The sequence below is a fragment of the Puma concolor genome, chromosome C1 (genome assembly GCF_028749965.1).
Source record: "Puma concolor isolate L17-30 chromosome C1, mPumCon1.1.hap2, whole genome shotgun sequence".
Lineage (NCBI taxonomy): Eukaryota > Metazoa > Chordata > Mammalia > Carnivora > Felidae > Puma > Puma concolor.
In genome coordinates, this window is record NC_141674.1 from 221,289,396 (window position 1) to 221,313,562 (window position 24,167).

The following is a 24,167-nucleotide window of genomic DNA, read 5'->3' on the forward strand; positions in this document are numbered from 1 at the left end:
GGCTTGGGGCCCAGGGCGACATCTCTCAGATGCCCAAGTCCCCCCCGTGCCGCAACCAGGAAACGCTGGCTTTCTTCCGGCTCCTGTTCCCTTCCGCAGGCCACACGGCAAGCTCGTGGTGACTCTGCATGGAGATCTACGGCGACAGCAGCACACGGAATTTCAGGAGTGGGAACAGCTCGTGATAAACATCGACAGCCCAAGAAATCTCCCCTCCACCCAGGACAGGAAAGGCCGTTAGTTCCTCCCTCAAGTGCGGGGGACACCGACAGAGCCCGGCCGGGAGAGGGGTGGCCAGGCCCGGAGCAGCACCGGAGACGCACGAGGGGGCACTCCTGGTTAGGAACGGCAGACCGATCACTGTCACACTGAACACCATCGGGGACGCTCCCTGCTCCCCTAAGATCCCACTAAAACAGTACGGAGTGCTTTAAAAAAAAATCACCCACACAAATGCAGACAAAATGCAAACAGGAGAGAGAACATAGTTCCCCAAGTCAGAAAGAACATGGGTGAGGGGCGCCTGGCAGTCTCAGTTAGCCGAGCAAACCACTCCTTGGCTTCGGCTCAGGTCACGGTCTCGTGGCTTGTGGGATCGACCCCCGCGTCGGGCTCTGCACTGAGCGTGAAGCTTACTTGGGATTCGTTCTCTCTCGTCTCTCTCTGCCCCTCTCCTGCCTGTGCTGTCTCTGTCTTTCTCAAAATAAACTTTAAAAATTAATTAAAAATTAAATTAATAAAGTTAAATAATTAAATACTAAATTTAAAAAATTTAACTTAAACCTTAAAACTTAAAAAAAAAACAGAAAGAACATGGGTGAATAACAGGTACCTGCCTTATCAGACACAAGAAACCCCATCCTACTCTACGATGGCGGGGAGAGGAGGGTCTGCGTTTAGCCGCAAAGCCTCCCGGGACTCAGCCGCTGTGGCCCCAGAACCCACAGCCCAGGAGATGGAGCACCTACCCCGGGAGCACTCCTGCTTGCCCTTCCCGGAGAGGGCGAAGGTCCCAGACTGACCGGGCTTGAGAGCGTGGAAATGGCTGATGACCCAGGATGTGGGCGGCCCGGGTCGGCACCGTCCCAGTGAGGCTAGGGGGGCCCCCAGCCACCGGCACCACCCACGCCCCGAAGGGCCCCCAGCCTCCTGGTGGCCTTCCCCAAAGATGAGCAGACAGTGGGGTCGCCAGACGGTCAGGAAAACTCATCATGCAAGGCAGAACCCAAACAGGACAACAGGACCCTGGGGGGAGGGGAGGGCACAATGCAGAAGGAGACAGTGTCCTAGACAGAAGGACAGACACGCCATCCGGGCGGCCGTGGGGATGGAGGGCAAGGCTTGGGAAGGTAGGGGGACCATGCCTCAGTATTCGGGGGGGACAACGGTTTGCAAAGCCCAAGTGCACAAGCCACATAGTAGATCACATCGTCACTCTGAGGGCAAATGTCACGTCATAGCTGTGCCGGGTCACCTCCGCTCACATGAGGCCCCAGGGCCGTGGGTGAGCGCACAGGGCAGCCCTCCTGCCCCGGGCTGCCTCAGCCCCATGGCAGGCTCCATCCCGGAGGTGCAGCAGCATGCCAGGAGGCGGCCGTCGCCGGCCCGGTGTCACGCCCAGGTGTGACATGCTCGGCCCCCAGCACCTCAGGGCCACGTCCCTCTCTCCAGAGTTGGCGGCCATTCACACACGTATCGCCGAGAGCCCTGGTCTGGGGAGGGGCAAGGGCACACACAGGGAGGCACAGGGCAGAGGGAGAGAGGGTAGGAGAGAAAGAAAAGAGACACGAAGAAGCGGCCGGGGGGTGAGTGACAGAAAGCGGGCAGTGCCTGCTGCCTGTTCCCTCTCTCCTGTGGGTCGGGAGCCTGAAGGGCAGGCCCTGTGTGCCCCGTCCTGTGACAAGCCCGGAGAAGCCGATCAGCACGACCCCTGGATGTGCCCACAGCTCTGGGACCTGGAGAGGCCGGGCTGCGGGCTCCTATCCTGCTCAGCTCCCAGGGCCTCGGGGCAGGGCCCGGTGCTCCGTCACGTAGGGAGGCCAGTGTCCATGAGCGAGGTCGGGACTGTGGGGGCAGAGGGGCTAGGTTAACAGGACAGAAAAGCAGACACCAGAGAGGGAGGCCTGTCTTTTCTCTGGAAACACTGTCCTGGAGCACAAAAGCACGCTACCCCAAGCTTTACCCCATAAAGGACCGTCCTTGGGAAAGAATCCACTCTCTCTTGTGTGAATTGCACCCCAAAGTGAACTCGTCAGGCTCCCAAGAAAAGCAGCAGGGCCTGCTGGTAACTTGGGAGGCGTCTGGTAGGAAGCGGCCGTGCCGTGGTCCGCGTCCTGAAGCAGCCTCGGTCGCCCTTGTCCCTGCAGGTCAGCAGCCACGCCCTCCACTTCAGATTCCGCTTCTCAAGTTCTTGTGAACAGGACTCGAGCCCCCGGGTGCACCTGCACGGCAGAGGGCAAGGAGGCCGGGGCCTGCCAGGTGACGGGTGGAGACAGGAGTCCCCCTCTGGGGGCCCAGACCCGGTCGCCAGGCCCGGCGTCCCAGAGAGACACGCGCTAAACACTGAGGAGGTCTGGTACCTCCTCAGGCGTGGCTGGAACCTTCTACGACAGAGTTAAAGGAAAAGCCCACGCAGCCTTGAACCCTCACGGGAGACGTTCGCGACGTAACCCAAAGCGTTTTCACGTTAGGTCCCCTGCACGGGCTGGTTTTGCTTCATTTTAAACAGAGGTCCCAGGGGTGCGATCACAAAGGCTTCTGGGCTGGTGGAGGGAGGTGGTCACCCCGGAGCGGAGCAGAGAGCCTGGGTACCAGCAGACGGGAGGAGACGAAACAGAAGACGGCAGAGAGCCGCACGAGGCTCCCTCCCGTGTGCCCCACGCTGTGCCAGAGTCACCCGCCATGCTTCCCGGTCCCCGGTGCCTCCGCCAGGCCGAGTGGTCACGTGACATCAGAGGACGAGTCTGCCCGAGGCCACGCAGACCCCCTGGGCTGCTGGGCTGCCAGGCCCGACCCTGCACTCGCTTTCTTCAATCCGGAGTCCAAGTGGAGCACGGGAGTGGGGCAGGGAAGGGAGCACACCGGACAGACGCCGTGCTTGCGCCGTGGGAGATGCTGTTCCTGGCACGGCGGCGCGCCCCTGCATGCGGACTGCCCGCGGGAGGCACAGGCCCGGTGGGAGGGACGGGGAGAAGCAACCGGCGTGGAGAAGCCAGGCTGCACTGACCGCTCCCAGGGGGACGGGCTGGGAGCCCAGAAAGGACCGGAGCGGGAGGCTGGGGACGGGCAGGCCTTGGAAGCGATGCCTCTTCACAGTCGGGACTGGTGATGAACTTCAACCGCGATGCGAAAAGCGCACCTTGAGGACTCCTCTGCGCCACGCCCGGGCAAGGAGGCAGCGACCCAGCAGGACACCCCAGCATGGCACCCTTCTGCCCGGAACTGCTCCCGGCCGTGGATTCACCTGCTCCTCTAAAGTCACCCACGGCACCTCCAGACAGCTCACGGTGCCCGCCGCATGTACAGCTGTGCGGCCTCCCTGGATCCTCCCAGTGACGCTCAGGTTTCCGGCTTCCGTGGGCCCCAGGCCCCTCAGTCCGGGCTAAGTCAGGGCTGCTCACAGGGGCTCTCGGGTGAGCCTGTGCGGGGAGGGAAGCAGGAAAACTCTCCGCATTTGCTTAGACTGAGCAAATCAAACTGGGACTCTTCTCAGATTTTCAAACTGCAGAACTTGACCTCGGCATCTTTACGTCCTGGGTTTCATTTTTCCTCCCAAGTTGAAAGCAGACAAGCAAGCAGCAGGAGTGCGGCAGGCCCCTGGGACAGCGGGGCAGATGCTATACCCCCCACGCGCCCCTGCACGGGCCCACCTGCGGCAAAGGGCGGCCCGTCTTCGGCCACGACGGAGCGCGTCCCGGGGGGCACTGCCTCCAGCCCCAGGGTCGTCCAGGGTCCCGATGGCGCCAGAACCAGGAGATCAATGAGCACAATCCCCGACCCCACCTGGCACCCAGCAGGAGCCACACAAGGCAGCCCAGTCCTCCACCGCACCCCGTCCTCACATTACACACACACACACACACACACGAAGGAGCATCATGTGAGAAGTATTACCACACGGGCTTTGTTCCCAGGGGATCTACTGCTTAAAGTAACTAATCAGCTCAGGTGCCAATAGGGAGCTTTTCTGGCGCTTTCCCCGGGTCGCACGGGGTCACATACGTCTCACGTCTGCGTTTGCCTCACGAGATGCGTTTCCTCTCACGGAAACCAAACGGCACAACCAACGTGCCTGCGAGGCACCAGAAGCTTCGCGCCAGCCCAGACAGCTCCTGCTCCAAACTCCAAGACGTGTGTAAGAAATTCCGTCGCCACTTCGACAGCGTGCTGGTCAAATACCCTTCACGGCGTGGGAATCCATGTTTAAAGCTAGTCCTCGCTTTTTGCCTTCATTTGGGTAAGTTCTCGGGAGTTTCTGTAGTTTCTTCAAGAGGCCGGAATTTCCTTCGAAAAATTAAATTTCACCTTTGTTATACCGCCTTCCTAAGGAGCCTCCCCAGCTGACCCACATGCGCACTTTAGGGGCGCGTGTATCACGGGCGACGGTGCCTGCATCCCGTAGCTGCGGAACCTTCGGGGGCCTGACCTTGTCTGAGGCGGTCTCTTCTCCAGCAGCACTGGAACACGGGGGTCCTGCCCCATAACTCGTATGCCGGGTGCCCAGCGAGGGCGCGTGGCTGCCGTGGCGAGCACACACGCCTGGTGGACAGCCCCGTGCGCGCCGTCGGTTAACTGCGGTGTGCTTCAAATATGCGTCCTGCTCCCGCTCCGGTCTCGCTTCCTCCACTCTGCTCCTGGTCGACCGAGGCCTCCCCTCGACCCCGTTCCCTCCGTCAGGGCTGCTGAGCGTCCACACCGGGTAGCACCCGAGTGAGCCCCCTCCCAGTTCTGGGAGCCAGCACCCAGCACGTCTGGCACCCCGTGTCTCTCCCCTGAGAGACGTCGCTTTTATAATCAGAGGGAGAAGCTTGTAACTTCAAAACAGTTACGACGATTCAGAAATGAGTGACTTAGACGTCTTCCAAGGGCACTAGAACCCAAGCACCTGATGCAGGTGGGTGTGCGGTCCTGGGGCCTCCTGTTCCCCAAGACGCCCATCTCTCCCCTTCCCCTCTGCCCTCGATCCCCGACACCTCTCCCCACCCGACGGAGCTGATGGCGTGGCTTCTTCAGGGCCCCCGCCCGGCTGTGGCGTCTGTGCCCCAGGTTCCCACCCGGGAAGGAAAATGACAGTCTCCGGGAAGGGCGAACAGCTGCAGCCACGCCCGTAACGGTGTTACTTCACTTCAGAAAACAGAAATACGATGCTCACCTAGAGTAACAGTAGCACAGGATCTGCTGTATCTGAGTGGTGGGCAAGCGGCTATATGGTTTCTTCTAAGATACGACTACTTTGCAATTACAAATTCTACTTCATTTATTTATTTATTTTGAGAGAGAGAGAACACGTGCACAAGCAAGGGAGGAACAGAGGGGGAGGAGAGGGAGGGAGGGAGAGAGAGAGAGGGAGGGAGAGAGAGAGAGGGAGGGAGAGAGAGAGAGAGAGGAAGAGGGAGAGAGAGAGGGAGGGAGAGAGAATCCCAAGCAGGCCCCGAACTGTCATCACAGACCCCAATGTGGGGCTCAAACTCACGAACCCTGAGATCATGACCTGAGCCGAAGTCACGAGTCAGATGCTTCACTGACTGAGCTACTCAGGTGCCCCTGCAATTACAAATTTTAAAACAAGGAAAAGCAGAAGGAAAGGCTTGTTTACCTATGAGAAGTTACAGGGCAGGGGAGGTTAAGAAATCAGAAGTAACCCCAACTGACTAGAATTTTGGCCTTTTCCTTCTATGATACAGACTTTTCTGCCACGAGACATTATTCTTTTCAAGAATTACCTCAGGTCTCGATTCAAGAGGGCACACAAAAGATGGGAATAGTGCTTTTCTATCTGAAGTCAGTCTTGGTAAGGACTATTTAGAGAGAACCATTATCAGAAGAAGCCTGCGTTGAGGTCACCATTGCTCACAACCTGGAAGAGCCAGGAGGTGCGTGCAGGTCAACGGTGGGGGAGGCCACCCGAGCCCTTTCCTACTCGGTGCGCAAGCTACTGCTTCAAGGAGCCGGCTCCCCAGGTGGACGCCGCAGTCACTCCTGCAAACCGTGTCACGGATCAGCTTGCGTCCACACTGCCACGTGTCAAAAGAGGGCCGAGGTTAAACTCGACTGCCAGAGAACCCACCAAGGCAGACCGGGATGGACAGAGAAGTACAGAGAACATCGTTGCTACTCCCGCATCATCACTGTGTGGCTGTGAAGGAAGTTTTCGTATTAAGTTTCAGATCCTTCATTAACCTGAATCAACATTTTTGGTGTGACGTACTTGACTGTGGGCTGGCCCGGCCGATTGCGTGGACCCGTGAGGAAGGCCCCGCCCCCTCACTACGGCGGCTTCTGCGGCGCCTCGCGTGCAAGCCTCACGGCCGACGTCACACCCCTGGCACCGCGTGCACGCGCCCCCTTCCTCGCTGGCGCCCCACGGGCACGGCTCCCCCACTGCAAGCACTCACCACCGGTGACACACACAGAAAAAGCAAAAGCACCAGAAAATGCAGCAGTATCCGACTCGGCCCGCGGGGATCTGGCTCCCAGGAGGCGAAAGGACTTGCTTCGGTTCCCTGGGGGCACACTCCCCAAGGCGTGTTCCTCGAGGCAGGCGGTTCCCCGCAAAGGAGGGGAGGAGGCGGAACGGCCCGGGGAACATTCCTGGGACCCGACCCGGCTCTGTCCCAGCTACGCCACACACCGTGTTCCGTGTCTGTCAATGGGACACGAAGGGATGGCATCTGTCCAGGAACTACTAAAAATCAGACCTGTACATTCGATCCTTCTGAGAATCCTGCGGACAAGGCATTAGTATCCCCGTCTAAGAGATGAGCAAACAAAACAAAACAGAAACTCAGCAACCGGCCTCAGGCCATAGCCGAGGGGTCGGCGGGATCCTGGGGCCCCTCAGCCCAAAGGCGAAGCCCACGGGCCGTCTGACACTAAGCCGAGTCCCAAGCCGGGTCTCAACAGGCAGCATGTTCTCACCGAGCCAGAAAATCCATTTGCAGCCCACCTCTTTGTGGCTCACGTGGAAGCGACACGTACCTACCCCCTTTTCGATGCGTCGGGCCATCTGCACAGTCTCCTCTGTCCCACCCCTGGGTGGGCTCTAGGAGCCAGTCTCAACATGCCCGGCCACACGGGGACTCGCGTTTAAACAGGAATAACACCGGCAGAAGGAGCTGAAGAGCAAGTCGCAACCAGCACGGTTTGCTCCACACGGACCAAAACTGGGGCACCTCCTGTGCTACCGTGGAGCCTCCCTGCCCCCCACTCCGCGCGGGGTCACAAGTGAAGGGGCGGGGGGAAGAAGCAGAAGCTGGAGCGGGCCGTGAGCGGCCCCAGGGGCACGGAGCGCCCGAGCACCGTCCAGGAGCACCACGGAGAAGCAACAAGATGCTGTGTTTGGGGAAACGCCAAGGAGAGGCAGGGACGGCTCTCCTCCGGCACCTCCAGCCTCGTTCAAGGGCATGGGGGACGGCGAGGCGGTGGGCGGGCCCGACGGGGGCCGGGGCAGAGGCAGGGGTCCGCCGGCGCTGCCCACAGAGGGAGCGGGCGGGGTGGCGCCCACGAAGGCCGGGGACCACCCAGACACAGGCCTCGGCGAAGGCAAGGGTCCGGCGGCGCTGGCCTCGACACGCCGGCCCGGGGCTCTGCGGCCAACTCACACCCCGGGCCCCGAGGAGGGACGGCCGAGCAGCCTGTGAGGGGGACCCGAAGGCGCCCAGGCTGTGAGCTGAAGTCCTGGAGGACACCGGATGGGGGGCAGGTGTTTCACAGAAAGCAATAGACTGGAAAAAATGTTTCCACGGCCATCTAGATTTGGAAAACGCTGCTTAACGCTGCTTAAGGCGTAATATTTGGAAATCTCATACATGGAATCAAAGACTCCTGATCACGGCTGACGTTCTTTAGTTGATGAAAGAAGGACAAGACGACTGGGAGACCTTGTCACTGAGCGGCTAAAGCAATGAGAAGCCCGGGCCGTGGGTGAGGCGGGACTTGCCCGTGGTCCTGTGGCGGCCAGCAGCCCGGCCACGCCGGGCGGGGGACTTCTGGCCCCGGCCTGGGCTCAGAACTCTTTCCCGGGGGCCCTCCTACGGACAGGGGCCAGGGTCACCCCTAAGAGAAGCAGGTGGCCCCTCTGGGAAGAACACGCCCTTCGGAGCTCAAGACGGAAAAGATTCACTCCTTGGCCACTGAAATAACCTCAAGGCAACGCCCAACGCACTTCCTCAACGGGTGGCCTATTTCACCCCCGGAAAAGAGCACAGGAGTCCTCGGATCTGATGGCCCACCTGCCCCCCCACACCCCCCGTGGGTGGAGCCTCCGAACGCCCCCCGGATGAGCCCGTGCCCACCAGGCGGGGCGTGCCGACTTACCCGTGCTGGGCATGTGGTTCACGCGGGCAGGGTTTAGCAGTTCCACAGGCTGGTCTCGGCCAGAAAGTCCATCTGGAGGACAGAGAAAGCATTTGGTTTCAGAAACTGCGCGCGTTTCCACGAAAATGCTTTACACTCAGAGTCTGCGAGGACGCTCCTCGCAGACAATGGAAAGGCAAGCGGCCTTCGTGTTTTTAAAGGAGGACAGTTTTAATTCCGTCGCAGGTTATTTTTATTTGCCGCATCAGAAACCGAGAGCCCCCTTGGAGGACGCCAGAGTCCTCCAACAGGACTGCAACAGGGCGGGCGACAGCTTCTGGCCTGAGGGCATCTACCCAGCTCGGCCGTCCCGGTTCACTTCGGTTTCCAGCCACGTTCCACCTACTCGTGCTCATCGGCACAGCTTTTCTGCAGAGACCGGGAGCCCGGAGATGATGGAAACGGGAGAACCGTTCGCCCTCTTCCCGGATGCTGACAGGTGGCCGGGGTGACAGCAGAAACGCGGCCCTGGCGCAGGTGGGGGGCCCGGCCGAGAGCAGCTGTGCGGCGTGCTGCGGGGGGACGCCCGAGGTCACCAACACGCCCAGACACGCTTTCGGAAAGATGCCCGGCCGGCTACTCGCAGCTTAAGGAATCATTTTCTCGAACCCACCTTGGGCCCGTAGTCGGGAACCGTCTCTCGCTCCCCAGGCTGGGCGCGGAGACGGAGCTGGCTCCCGGCCACCACCCTAAGCCTGGAGCCGCCGCTGTCGCGCCGCCTGAGACTCCCCATCTCCTCCCGGGCAGAAGAGCCAGAAAACTCTGGCAAAACCTCCAGGGATCACACTTTGGGTTTAAAATTAGCCCCGGGCAAGTGGTGCGCAGCGGGCTGCGGTGACAGGCGCGTCGTGACGGACATGACGTGGCGTCACTCTCGCGACTGCCTGGAGGAGAAAGTGCTAGTCTCACAGAGCAGCCGTGAGCTCCCTCAGGCAGACCTTCCAATCACGACCGAACGGAGGACATCGGATCAGCCGCGGTGCTAACGCTTCGCTCTTTATCTCCAGCGGGTAACGCCTCGCACGGCCGTCCCGTTCTGCGTCAGCCAACCCCGCGCGTGTCTCGGAACACGTTCCAAGTCCAAGGACAGAAGTCCTCGGAGGAGCTCCAGATGTGCGCTCCTGACATCTGAAGACCCCCCGCCCCGACTGAGGGAAAGGCGTGAGGCCTTCAAGGGGCAGCCGCACACAGGAACAAGCCACCGCGAGACCCCCCCACCCACCCCGGGCCACGGGGAGAAGCCACCACGGGGCGTCTGGGACGCCTCTCCTCAACTGGCACCCCTTCCCCAACTTGGCAGCGTGTCTGCGTGGCTACAAGAAGACGCCAGGCGCATTCGGGGCTAAGACGGTGCGTGGCTCCCCGAGGCGGGGGGACCGACAGCCCGTGTCACACCGAACACCTGCACGAGGGCCTTTTCTCAAAGCCCGGGACCCCTCGCCAGCCCGAGTGCTGAGCCATAAGCCTGCCGCCTGCCACGTGAGCTCCCTGGCTGCCATGTTGAGAGAGACTGTGAGACGGTGACGGAAAAGCACTCTGGAACCTTTCTTCCTGAAAATACACAGGTGAAATGTATTTCGTTTACGAACAAAGTTTTTCACTTTCAAAAATACAAAATTCTGGGGGCACCTGGGTGGCTCAGTTGGGTAAGGTCCAAATCTTGACTTTTGGCTCAGGTTGTGATCTCACGGTGGCGGCATCGAGCCCTGCGTCGGGCTCCGTGCTGGGTGCAGAGCATATGTGAGCTTCTCTCTCTCTCTCCCTCTCCCTCTCTCTCTCTCCCTCCCCCCCTCTCTCTCCCTCTCCCTCTCTCCCTCCCTCTCCCTCTCTCTCTCTCTCTCTCTCCCTCCCTCTCCTTCCCCCCCCTCCACCCCCCCTTCTCCCCTACTCACACATTCCATAAAACAATAAGAAATTCATATACTATATATTTTTTTTTTAAAAATTTTTTTTTCAACGTTTATTATTTTTGGGACAGAGAGAGACAGAGCATGAACGGGGGAGGGGCAGAGAGAGAGGGAGACACAGAATCGGAAACAGGCTCCAGGCTCCGAGCCATCAGCCCAGAGCCTGACGCGGGGCTCGAACTCACGGACGGCGAGATCGTGACCTGGCTGAAGTCGGACGCTTAACCGACTGCGCCACCCAGGCGCCCCCATATACTATATATTTTTAAAAACTTTGGATCCCACTGTAAATACTTTCAGAGACACCAAAAGGCCCTTTTGAAAATCCTACTCTAGCTGTAGCTTCCCAGGGACAAGGGTCAGGAGCACGGTGCTTAGAAAACCATCCCACTCAGGGCTCTCAACCAGGTTCGCAGGAAGCCCCCACCTTGCAATCCCGTCCCCCGGAACGGACCCCCAGAGTCACCTCCCAAAGTCCGCCTTCAACTTCCATCTGAGCCAAGGCTCTAGAACCAGAAAGAGTTTAGAAACCGAGAAGCCAGTTGACAGGTGAGGAAACTGCGGATCCTGGGACCGGCTAGTGGCCGTGCCGGGCCAGCGCCCCAGCTTATGGGAACACCTCCTCTCGAGTGCGGTCCTGAGCCGTTCATGTCTGCCCCGAGCCCCAGAGGTCTGATTACGCCAAAGCCAAACGCACAAACGGTGCATAATAACACGTCACTTATGTCCACGCTCAAGGGAGAAGGGGTGTCAATCTCAACGCGCTCGATTCAGAGCGCAAGTTCAAAGATGCGTGGTCCTTAGTGCATCCCCAAGTATCGCCCCTGAGTGCTAAGTTCAAGTAGGGCTTCGCTGACTCGGCCCATCCCCAAAATGTCTGGACGCCAGACTGGGGTACGTCCCCCCGAGTCACCAGCAAGACGTTGATGGCATGTCTGGATGAGTGGGCGTGCCGGGAAACGTGGCTGTGTGGCAAGGACGCTCCTGTTCCGTGGTCTGGGACCGTGGACCCGGGGCCTGCACGGGGAGGGGGGGTGTGAACTCTGACCAGATGCACTTTCGTATCCTTCTTCCCCCTGAGCTCACGGGGACTCCCGGGGAACCCACGAGGAAGGTCAGGCAGGTACCAGAGCCACACACTGGGCAGGACCCAGGCCACCGGCCGCAGCCACGGCCACAGGCCGTAAGACCCCGGCGGAGGCCTGCGCCTGTGGCTGCGGCCCCGGGACAGCAGGGCCCCCCACCGCCTCACCCCGAAGAGCCTGGCCGGCCCACGCCTGCACAGTGTGGACGCTGAGGCAATTTCTGTGACAAGTCCCACATCATCTACAGGACAACAAGAAAAAACAAACAGAAAAACAAACTCAGACACTGAAGAAAAAGGTTCAGCCCCTTCCTGATAGACTTAAAAGGGGTCTGCACAAAAACTTATGTTTCTCGGACCAATAAACACAGTACACGGGAAATCCACACACAGGTTACCTAATGAGAGATGGGGAGGAAGGGTGAGGGCTGGAGTCAGGCAGGGAGGGCAGAAAAGAGGAAGGGCAGGGAAGGGAGGGGAAGGGAGAGGAAGGGGAGACAGAAGAGGGCAAGGGAGAGGACAGGAGGAAAGAGAGGAAGGGAGAGGAGGGCAGGGGAGGGGAGAGAAGGGGAGGGGAGGGGAGAGAACCCCCATCCCCCCTGCACACTACTGTCCTCCTTGGTGGGGATGAGAGGTGTCTCATTAAGGTTACACCTGCCCTTCCCTGAGGGCCTCTGACCCTGAGCTGTTCTGGATTCAAGTCCTCTGCTCTGTTCTAAACAACCGGGTTTTGTCTTTTTTCCTGATTGAGGGGAATTCTGTACAAACCCTGACGGCGAATCCTCTGCCGGCTGCCTGCTGCAGACCTCAGCTCAGAGACCGTCTGTCTTCAAGGTCACATCTGTCGATCCTGTCAAAGCTTATGCTTTCTGGGGCAGGTTTAGGACGGTCCTCCGGAGCTGGAGGCGGCAGAGATGCTCCCCGGAACCGGCTCTGGCCGGTCCCGCGGCCTTGCCTTTCACGTGGGTCTCTCCTCTCTCTCTGCTCTTGGTTTTTGTCCTGAGGAAGGTGAGGGTTCTCTGGGTGTGTGTGTGTGTGTGTGTGTGTGTGTGTGTGTGTGTGTGTGTCTGTGTGTGAGTTTTCAATGGAAAGCCAAGTGCCTCATCATACATCGGCTGCTGGCTGGCACCCCAGCTCCGCCAATCCTCTGCCCCACTGGCCGATGTGTTTGTACCTGTGCCAATAATCATACTGCCATTTTACAATAATCCTTAATATCCAGCAAGGCAAGAATCCCTACTTTCTTCTTCAGAACGTGATATGGGTTCTTTACCACATAAATCCTAGAATCAGCTTGTCAAGTTCCAAAAGACAGAAAGACAAAAAGAAAAGAAAGAGACGAGGGGGGGGGGGAAGGGAGGGAAGGGGAGGGGCAGGGAGGGGAGAAAGGGAGGGAGCGAACTAACTGGCTGGACTGCGCCTCCCATCCGTGAACAGGGACTGTGACTTCATCTCATTCCTCTCAAAGGTGTTTTAGAATTTTGAGCCCAGCGTGATCAGAACACTTTGGGTTTATGCCTAGGTATTTGGTATTTTGAGCACAACATCCTAGACAGCTTCTGCTTGCTGGGACACAGAAACGCCATCGCTCGCCACACGCTGGTTTTGTGTCCCAGCATCTTGCGAGACTCACATTCGCTGTCATCCGCTCCCTGATGTTATTCTGGATTTTCCCCCGTGCAGGATCACGTTGCCCATGACGGCGACAGTCTGTTTTCCCTTTTATTTCTCTTTCTTGCCTTATCCTTGGCTGGGACGGACGGTGCGTCCGAACAGAAACGCTGAGAAAGACCCACGTCCCATTTCTGACCTCCCCCTTCTTCCTCCCTCATTGCCCCGCGCGCGCCCCAACCTCCCGGACCCACGGGCTCGCGGCAGCGATGCGGACGGGACAGCCGGGATGCTCTCGTGAACGTGAAAGATCGGGGTAAGTGCACCCCCGGAACTGTGCTCGGCACAGGGGTGTCTGATGCGAGCGGGGAAGCCACGGGAGCGGGCAGCACACTCTCCCCCCCACCGCGGACCCAGCGCCCGGCGCGGCCGTGGCACAGCTGCTTTCTGACTCGCGGTCACAGAGTCCGAGGTATGCGACAGCAGTGATAATTCAACTCTCCGTCCCAGCCAATTTCCCCATCCATTTTTATTTTTTTATACAAGCTTTTTATTTTAGAACAGTTGTGGATTTCCAGAAAAATTACACACAGCACGGGGAGCTGTCACATTGCCGCCTCCCCCGCGGGGAGCATCTCCCGTGGGCATGGCAGCCCGAGCTCCCCTGAGCTGAAGCCCGGGGACAGGGACGGGGCGGCTCAGGTTTCCTGTGCTCCCTGCTGCCCTCTCTCTGTCCCAGCCGCAGCCCGGGATCCCACAGGACTCCCTCTGCACTGGGACGCTTCTTCTGACCTCTCACGTGGGATGAGAGGACAGTGTGGAGGGGGGTCAGGTACTCTGGGGACTGGCCCGCCACTAGGACTTGTCCAATGCTCTCCTCATCACGTGACATCACACACCAGCAACATGACCGGTCGCCGGGGCTGGTCCCCTCGGTCACCGGGCCAGCCTCCCCACTGTAAGGTGCTGTTTTTGTCCCTGTCCACACAGCACTCTCTGAAACGAGGCCGTTCTGCGGAGCCCGTGCTGCTGAAATACTGTGGGCAGCCCGTAGTGTCCACTTCCCAGGATTAGCACGAGGGGCGCGCTCCCGGGGACACGGCGAGGAAACACCAGACACAGAGGCAGCCTGGCCCCCGGGTCCCGAAGGAGAAGGTGGCAGCGTGGTGCGGAGGGCAGGGCTGGGCGGAGCCGCACCTGAGCCACCTCGCCCTGCGAGCTGGAGCCGGCCTTCAGTGCCACCGGCCTGGCTCCAAGCCCGTGCCGCCCGCGCCCAAGGCGAGACCCCGGGCTGCTCCGTCTACGCTTCTCTCAGGCCACCCTGAAGACGTGCTGAGAACGAATCCTGTGTCTCAGGGCCTACCCTGGGCCTGGGGAGCAGTCAGCAGACTTTCCAGCAGGAACAATGACGGTATTCCTTCCCTCTCGCCCGTCCCCCTCCCCGTCATCTAATCCGGGGTGAGCTCAAATCTAAGAGGGAACACGCCAGAATGTATGCACAGGAAGGGGCTCCTCCCTACAAAGCGCGTGAGCTCCAGTCTGAGTCTTGGCCGGATCCTGGCTTGCCCTCTGCCGCCGGGTCTGCCGTGGCCCCACACGCGCTGTGACGAGCAGGGGTTCTGGGGGCGAGGGGGCACTGGCTCCTGGGTGCCCGCTGGCCATTCCGCCAGGCAGCCTGGAGTCGGAGCGGCCGTGACACGCTGCGTTCCGAACGAGGGCCGCAGCCCAAGAGGGAGGCATCTGGGTCCTTCCTGCCCTTCCAAATCTGGAAGCACGTGCGGCTCGACGAGAAACTGGGGCCGTGGGGGTAAAGGCGGCTTGTCCCCAGGTTGGGGGGCACCGAGTCGTACGAGTGAGTGCCCAGGGTCTCACGTTGAACAAGAGAAGCCCTGGGTTCACGTAGAAACCTACTTAACACGGAAAGTCGCATCCCTGCCGCAGGGACACGTGTGCTCCTGTGTGTGTCGGTACGAAGCTCGACGAAGGAGAAAGGCTTTCAAGACATGGGCGAGCCTTCGTAGGGAGGGCCGAAGCTTGGGAGGCTCTCCTGCCTGGTGGCGGACGGCTGGTCTCTGGCCTGTGTGAGGATGGAAGGCCAGGCCGCGAGCAGCACAGCTTCTGGCCTATGGCACGCAGCAGGTGCCTGCACGGAAGCGCCACCGGAGGGGTTCGCCCCCCTGAACCCCGCCCCCATCTTCCGGGGGGCGCGGTAGGAACACGTGAGAGTCAGTGTGGGGTCACTGGGGCCTGGGCTCAGTGCCAACGTCAGCGGGAGGCCAGCAAGTCCCCGCATCTAACCTGAGAGAGTTGCACGATTAGTGACCTGGAAGTCGGACCCCCCTGTTCAATGAAATTCTAAAAGGGGGCTCGCTACGCTGAAATGTCCCCGCTCAGAGACACGGAAGTGATTCATCAGGCGGGCAAAATACTCAAATTCCCTCAGGCCCCCCATGACCTGAACCCACTCCCCAAAAGGACTTGGCCTCCCCCTCCGCCTTCCTGCCCTCTGGGCACCGCCCGCCCTGGCACAGCCCACCCCCGGTGGTGCCCGAGCCCGGGGAGGCCAGCACCCCCTGGACGGCGCACCCCTCGGACGGTGAGCCAGCGGGCACTCCCTGGCGAGTTCTGCCTCCAGCAGCAGGTGCCGAGTGTTTCTTTTCCTCCTCGCGCGAGTTACCGAAAACTACCCCAGTTCTGCAATAAAGCTTGTATCCGCCCATTAATGTGAATTAAACTTTAATGCGTTAAATGCCGTGAATTCCTGAGACATGTCCAACGTTGCTGTATGTGTATTTATCAGGAGAATGTGAACGTGTATTTATCAGGAGACACGGTCTTTCCCCTTAGAGACTTGTAAGACGTCAAGGCTCATCTAGAAAATACTCCTCTCCTCCACCTAAAAGTCAAAACTATCTCTAGCTACCTGTTTATGGGAAACATGAGTCCAAAGGAACGTGTTCAAAGGACACCAAGAGGCTAAGCCCCGTCAATTGCGGGGTGGGAAGTGGCCCAGGACAGTGACCCAGCTCCTCCCAGGCGCCGAGCCGCTACAGGGGCCCTTCCAGACCCGTCCGTCAGTCCCGACCTCTGCGCCTGGGTCTGAACAAACGACTAAAGAGACATTTTCTAAGACCACCGGCCAAAACCGAGCATCACCTGGGTAGGAGATGATACTTAGGAATTATTCATTTTGTTGAGTGTGTTGATGGGCTTCTATCTGTTAGAAACACATGCTGTGGCATTTACGGGAAAATGTTATGGCATCTGGGATTTGTTTTACATTCTGCAGGAAACAGAGGCCGGGCCGGGGACCGATCAAGTGTGTATGGCCCCAAATCACAGGGTTCTGAAGGTTGGAGTCGGGCACGGGGGCGCCCTCTATGCGTTAACGTCTCTCCTTTTTCATCCACGCTTGAAATTTTTCATGGTATTTTCAAGAGATGCCAAGAATAAACATGAGCCCCCCCTTTCTGTTGAACGGCATCTGCCGCTGCTGAACTCCCGCCAGGTCATCGCCTAAGCAGCTCTCTCTCCCTGACGAGCCCGACAACCTTCAGTTATTCCCAAGCCCCGGCTGCGCAGACGAGAGCAAACTTGCGTGTAAGTCAGCAAACGGGCCGTGGGCATCCGAGACATGGGGACAAACAGGGCGCCGAACTCGGCCCCCAGGGCCGAGGGCCCGCGCCTGCTCCAGGAGTGGGGTCCGGGTGGCACGGGCCGTGGCGTCCCCGGGAGACACACTCTGCTTCTCCACACCCCCAGCAAGGCGAGCCCCCCGACACCTGGGGCTTGATCAGGGCCAGCAGGCCCAAACGTCCACGCTGCTTCGGCCCGGGCATGCAGACCGCTTGTAGAGAAGCCGAAGAGAAGAGCCACGCAGGGAAGGGTCGCGGCCTGCTCCTCGGGACTTTTCTCCAGAAAGTTCTCTGGCTCGCCACACCTGCTTGAGGGAGGGTCCACGGCCCCGGTGACGGGGAGGAGCACGTGGCGGGCACACACGCGGGGGAAGAAAGAGAGTGGAGACGGCACGTCTGTGCCCCGGGGGGGGGGGGGGGGGGCGAGGGCAGAGCGGGTCTGTCACGCACCCACGAGTCCCGGCTCAGGCACTGAGCTGGATAACAGCGAGCGAGCAAGGGACAGAGCAGGACGAGGGTGTGAGTGCAGGAGGGCAGGTGTGAGGCAGTCCCCACATCGGGGAGGCAGGGGGCAGGCTGCCGCAGTCTGGAAGGCCAGGAAAGGCTTGGTTGTTCCCCCTGGTCGGGGGCCATGCATCCTGGAGGGACCTTCCCAGCAAGTCTCTGGGCCGGGCCTCCGGGGAAGCTGTCCTCACTGTCGTCCCCACCCTCCGGACAGCCCGGCCCTGCTCGAGTGGCAATAAGCGATTTAGAAGATCAGGAGAAAATGTCCTCGCCTGCCTTTGAAAACAGCTCCGGCTCAGCTCCTACGAGGCTGTCCATCTGCCCCGGGGGGGGGGGGCGGGGGGAACGTAATTGGTGAGTCACCCCAAAGCTGTCTGAGGACCGCTGGAGGCGGGGGGAGGGGGGGGAAGTAGCCTCAGATGTACGACGTGCCGCCTCCCCGGAGTCCACGTAAGGAATAACAGACACCAGTCCCGCGGAACTCTGCAAAGGGACACGGCCAAGCCGCAAGCATCCCGGTGACTGACAGGGGAGTTTTCTAGATAGGGCCCCTTACGAATTCAATCAGTAAGGACACAGAGCAACGTGGCCGTTGGCAACGACGGGGAGGCGGCCTGCGGACAGCACACTTTCTCCCCCTGCACGTGCATGGAAACCCGAAGGCCAGCCTTTCCTGGTGCCCCAGCGCTGCTGTTTTTCTGCAGGCGTCCTATTTTCTGAACAGGGAGGCCACGTGCGGCCCTGGGGGATTCGAAGGCAGACAGGCCCGGTGGCTTCTACGCCCCCGTGCGGCCTCATCGGCAGTCATGCTGCTTAAACTCAGCCTCAGTTGCCTCATCTGTGCATGGATACAAAAAGGAAACCAAATGACTCGTGTGAAGATCAGGGCACCGCCCGTGCCCTTGCGTGACGCTAACGCGCAGCCCCGTCTGCGCCCGGGACGTAGGCTCCGGCCCAAGTCGAGGCACCCGATTGCGGCCAAAGCGTCTCCTGAAAACGCGAGTCAGCAACTAAAGCCGCTGGATGGAGAAGCCATGCCCCCAGAGCACTCCCCACACTGCTAGGCACTAAAAATGAGCCGAAAGGTGTTTGTGGTTACATGACAGGAAGCCAGAAAATAGGTACACGTTGATGAGCAGCTCACGAGAAAGGACTCACAGACCCGTTACAATGATCCGAAAATGGCCACTTGGAGAACGTCCACGCAGGCATGTTAACCGTGTGGCTGGACTGCATCTAAGGAGGCACACGCCCCAGGAGGCCCAGCCACGGGCTCCCCGCTCACGCTTTCCCCAGCCACGCCGCTTCTAAACGCCTCCCGTGTTCTTCGTACGGAGAAAGGGTCCTCGGCCTTTCTTCCTCTAACGTGACATTTCAGAGGGAACTGAGCAGCAGCCTCCAGCGGTGCTCAGCACGCCAGGCCCTGCAGGGACTGCAGGCCGCCAGGGCCGACCCCCAGCGCACCTGCCCGAGGGACACGCGGCCAGAGCGGCCACATCCAGCGGATGCTCGCGGGAAGCGCGCCACAGTGGCCCCGCGGGAAGGCCTTCCCCCCGGCTGTTTAGGGCTGTGCCTGCTTCAATTCTTCCAGTTTACTTCCTTTCTCTAAGCCGCTGTTCTCGCCTGGACCTTGCTGGAGCCACTCGACACAAGAGTGTCATCTGCACCCCGATCAGAAACCACGGCTCCCTCGTCCCAGGCGCTCGCTACGGGTCAGGCGCCGGGCGGCGGGCTGCAACCCCAGCAACCCGTTCAGTCCTCGGCAGGGAAACGGGCATAAACTCTACGCTGTCCCCGCTGTAAAGACGAAGGAACCAGGAGAGAGAGAGACAGAGAGAGAGAGAGGACGGGGGCCACACGGTGGGAAGCCCAGTCTGCGGCCCTGCCTCTCCACACTCACCCCTTCAAGACACAGGCCCCACCACATCACACACTCGCGTGTTCAGTAAGTTTCACCCAACTGCTTATAGAGCAGCTGTCCTGACTCTGGGGATACAGCCTTGAACTGTGTCGAGTCCCCGTACCCCAACCTGCCGCTGGTGAAGAGAAAGCGACCACAGAAACAGATCGTGGGGTACCATGTGCAGGAAACAAACTTCACAAGGGAAGAATGTGACCGGGGGTGACTCCTTTCGATAAAGTGATCAAAGAGGGCCCTCGTGATGTGGTGACACCCGGGGGACACACAGGAAGGGAGCCATGTCAACCATGTCATCTGAGGCATGGGAACAGCAAGTGCAAAGGCCCTGAGGCGGAACAGCTGGGTGGGCTCCGTGCAGCAGGAGCAAAGTGGGAAGACACGGGCGAGGCCAGGGAGGCGCCAGGCCACAGCTCCTGAAGGTGGCCTTGAGACTGAAGTTCTGACTTTTGCTCCAAAGGCTCCTTTTCGCTGCCATGGAGAAGAGTGACCAGCTCCAGGGGCCCTGAAGAAGGGGAATGGGGGTGGGAAGAGGAGCCCAGGGGGCCGTTTCCGAGGTCCAGGGCTGGACAGGATGGTCGGCATGGAGCAGGAAACGTGCGCTGACTTGGGATATGTGCTGCGGGCTAATCCACCGGGACTTTCAGTGGCCTAGACGTGGGGGTCACAAGGCAAAGCACTCAGAAATGACAGGGAAAAGCCGGTGGGTGGGCGCTTTCGTGCGGGCTGGGACAGAAGACCCCGGGGCACAGGCTGCCCTGAGCCTAATTCTAAGCGACCTACTGGTCATTTCGAAGAGCAAACAGAACTCCCAAGCCACCTCTGATCGTTACTTTAGGACTTTCTGGGGCGGGGCACCAACGCGTTCGGGAATCGTGCCTACGGTTCAGAATGCGACCTACTACGTACTTCGTCATGGCACGTGGTGCCCAAGCTGCCAGTTTATAAGCCCTACGGCTGCTGCCCACCCAACTCCCGCCACCCACCGGCACCCAGCTTCTCGGGAGGGGCTCGAGGCTTCCGGACCACGCGCGCATCTCTTACCGAGGGAACCGACTACGAAGTGACACGCGCCCCGCGCAGAAATCTCTGCCGTCTCGCGCCGGGGAAGAGCGCGTAAAGTACACTTCGGGGGGAAAACAGGTGTCCTCCTCCCAGGCGGGCCGCGTCCTCCGGTTTTCAGGTGTCTCCCCAACAGCGGCGTGTGTCCTCGCTGGGACCACATCCGAGCGCAAGGTCCTCGTTTTGGAACGCAACCCCGTCTGCAGGACGCGGCCGGGACCGTGCGGCCGATGAGGGTGCATCTCTCAGGCATGCAACGCGGTGACGGCACCTGTCGCATTTCCCAGCGGCTGCGTGTTTCGCGTTGCGATGCACAGACGGCCTCTGGTTACATACAACGGCCTGGTTTAATTTCATTCATTTCTCTGACAAACACGGTCAGGAGCCAGGCGCGCCGGCAACACGGCACCCGGAGACCAGCCCCGCAGGACGCGTGGGAGTCAGCCCTCGCGGGGAGCGGGCACGTGAGACACCCAGGTCTCCAACCCTGCAGACGCACCCGGAGAACCCAGACCCCCCGGCTGGAACCAGCAGGGGTGACGACGGATCGCAGGCTGCGCCAGTGTGACAAGAGACTCACGTCGCTGAGACCCAAACCCAGCGAGGACAGCGAGGGCAGCTCCACGCACTTGCCTACCTGTCCTCACCCCGGAGCTGCCTGCTGGCTGCCGCGGGCTCGAGCCTCCCCTCAAGCTCACCGTGGGGCCGGAGCAGTGGGTGCAGAATCAAAACACTGCTCCAAACTGCAGGCCATGGGCGTGGAAGCACCCGGAAGTCCCTCGCTATGTGCCGTGACACGTTCCACTCGGCTCTCCGGCCACGTCAACTCTTCCCCCCTGGACGCTGCCGTGCTCCACTCACCTGCCAGCAACCTGAACAGGAAGGGTCATTTGCCATAGCCTGGAGGCTATGGCACACGGGGGACAAGAGAGGACTGTCTCGTGCATTCTGCCAGGATCTGGCGCTTGGAAAGGCCTCCCTCTGCCCGGGTGGCACTCCCACCTCCAAAGCCCACCGTGTGACCCGCCTTTCATCTCAAGCCCTGCCTCAACTTAGCCATCGAGTCTGCAAAGGGCCTCCTCACGGGCACCTGGTCTTTCCAGAGCCTGGAGCCCACTCAGAGTGCCAGCAGTGAGCCAGCATGCCAGGGCTGAGGGCCCCACTGTGAGCGGGGGCCAGGGGCGGTGGGCCGCAGGGCTGGGGGCCCAGGGCCTGTGGGGCTGCAGGGCTGAGGGCCCGTGGGGCTGCGGGACTGCAGGGCTGAGGGGCTAGGGGGCCAGGGGTTGGGGGGTGCTGGGCAGGGGGCCTGTGGGGCTGAGGGACTAGGGGTCTGCGGGGTTGGGGGGGTGATGGGCTAAGGGAAAGACGGCCTTTCAGCAGGAGTGGTTTCTCTGTCATAAGCTTTAAACCATTTCAGTAAGTTTTATTTTCGGGGCACCTGGGTGGCTCAGTCGGCTAAGCGTCCAGCTGTCTGATCTCAGCTCAGGTGAGACAGATCTCATGGCTGGTGAGGTCGAGCCCCACGTCAGGCTCTGTGCTGACAGTGCGGAGCCTGCTTGGGATCCTCTCTCTCCCCCTCTCCCTCTGCCTCTCTCTCTCTCTCAAAAATAAATGAACGTTTAAAAAAACAAGTTTACTTTCTCCCATTTTGGTACTATCTAATAATAGAGAACATGCCGTTGTAGAAAGTGTTATCTTCTAAAATGTCTAAAACATAATTTTAGAACAGGGGGACACACAGATCACAGCACCCAAGTGCCAGGCTGCCGGCATGTGGGCTGATGTGTGGACCTACCAGTCCCCCTGGGGTTCTACGGCAGCTCTGCGTGCAGCTGGGGCCACCCCGTAACCCCCGACACCGCTCCGGCTCCACACTCCCCGAGTGTAGCCGCTGCATGGGCCCCGGGTCCTTCCCGCTCTGTGCCTGTGTTCAAGATAACCCCGTCATCATCATTCAGTTCAAGAACACCACGGCACACCTCCCGTGACAGCAAGGCTAGCCCGTCCCCCTGCCCCCTCCCCCCGCCCCCCCCCCGGGCCTTCGGAAAAGCTGGTCTACGGTCTGCGGAAATCAGTATCATGTTTTCGTTCTGCACAATATGGATACACTCTACAAATCACAACTTCCCCCAGATCAAGGCTAACTAAACCTTATCATTATTCTTTTTATAACTGTTTTCGTACAACACTAACTTTAGTTTCTAAAAATACAGTGATTGCACTGTATTGGGTTCTATTTTAATCTTCTAAAAATAGAGCCCCTCGCGGGAGCAGCAGTGGCTGTTAGATGTTGACTATGCTAACGTCAGTGACAGGGCATGAATTTCTGTCCTTTCTACACTTTTTGCGGCCTGCGGTTTCTGCACGACTGAGGAGCTGGGCACCTGCGGCGCGTGGCACCCAGGTTCTGGCCGAGAGCGCGAAGCCTGGGTGCCTGGAACCGATGCCTGGCTCCTCTGCCAAGGGCCCCCGACCACACAAAAGACCTGACCAGTGTGGGCCTCCCGCCGCCACTCTTCACATCTGTAAAATGGGTCCGATGACACTCTTCACCGCACAGGACCGAGAGGATGCCGGCCCCCCCGACACCCTGTTCACGGGACCTGCTCACAAACAGCGGCAGCATCGTGCGCGACGGGGAACCGAAGCTCCGACCTTCACGGTCATCAGAAGGTTGTTGCTTTGCCCGTCAAAAGGCAGGAGCGTAAGAGCAGTGCAAGAGGGAAGCTTTTGCCTTCGAGAGCTCCAATGTCCCACAGAAGTCCCTCTCAAGAGGGGCCAACAGGTGTGTGCCCACCACCCTCCTTCCGTTTGCCTCCAGGGCACGAACACCACCGCAATGCCAGAGTGCAGAGCCGCACAGTCTTGCTAAATGGCCAGTGTGTTACATGTGGCTTTTTTTAAAACAGATTTCCCAAACTCTGAAAGCTTCGTTGTCCTAAGAACGGAAATCACATCCGCATTTTTAGACTATAATCGCTCATCTTCTGTTTTATAATCAAGTAATGTCTGAATTAAGGGGAAAAAAAGTAGAGGGGTGCCCAGGAGGCTCAGTCAGCTGAGTGTCTGGATTTGGGCTTAGGTCGTGACCTCATGGTTGCTGAGATCGAGCCCCGTGTCGGGCTATGTGCCGTCAGTGTGGAGCCTGCTTGGGATTCTCTCTCTCCCACTCAAATAAATAAACATTAAAAAAAAAAAAAGAAAGAAAGAAAGAAAGAAAAAAGCGTGTATGTGCGCACACTCATTATGGAGATTCCGACCATCCACTCTTGTTCTCTACAAGCAAACCAACAGTTTGAGCTCAGCTTGGCCGTGGTCTCACGATGAGAAGCCCAGTGGCCCAGGCGGCTGGAGGCTCCACCTGTCAGCACCCGGCACTGGTCAGAGAGCGTCCCGTTGGGCACACCCAGAGCCACGTAAGCATGGCAGGAGCCAGGTGCGCTCCCATCCCCGGAGTGCACCTGCTTTATAGATTATGTTGAATTGAAGGATATCTTCAGTATCTTCACTTTATAAGATATTACGGTTCTAGGAATAGGCTTGTTTCATATTGTTCAACCTTTGACCGAGATGAAAAATCACATGCCACTGTATTCGCTGTGACAATGCACAGATTCAAGGGACCAAGGAAACAGAAATTATACCAAAATGAAACACAAACGCAGCCTTTCTTACTCTCTAACCAGTTTCTTTGGTTCTTACACCTGTAGAGACACATTCTGTCCAACTGGGCGGGCATGAAGGCAATCTAATTAAAATGAGTGCCCCTGAGGAGTGGGGGAGGGGAATACATACACACACACGTACCACGAGCACCCTTAGGTGGGCACTTGGTTATGACCGATCCAGCACAGAAATATCCACACACAATA

At 59.3% G+C, this 24,167-nt stretch overlaps 1 protein-coding gene and 1 long non-coding RNA gene across 10 annotated transcripts in view; one reads left to right on the top strand and one right to left on the bottom strand.

Annotated features, from left to right (window-relative positions):
• Positions 1 to 24,167, bottom strand: part of HDAC4 (histone deacetylase 4) — a 288,003-nt gene that overhangs the window by 138,041 nt on the left and 125,795 nt on the right. For 7 of the 9 annotated variants that reach the window (XM_086720110.1, XM_086720109.1, XM_086720108.1 and 4 more), the window contains one exon: positions 8,536 to 8,607. In XM_086720110.1, the coding sequence (XP_086576236.1) occupies positions 8,536 to 8,607 (72 nt within the window). Of the gene's footprint in view, positions 1 to 8,535; positions 8,608 to 9,187; positions 9,293 to 24,167 lie in introns of those variants that run through there. The other 2 variants (XM_086720111.1, XM_086720114.1) reach the window with 2 other exon arrangements.
• LOC147578774 (uncharacterized) lies at positions 12,974 to 15,952 on the top strand. The gene is made up of 2 exons (XR_015255657.1): positions 12,974 to 13,492; positions 14,167 to 15,952. It is a non-coding gene; the product is annotated as an uncharacterized LOC147578774 (long non-coding RNA).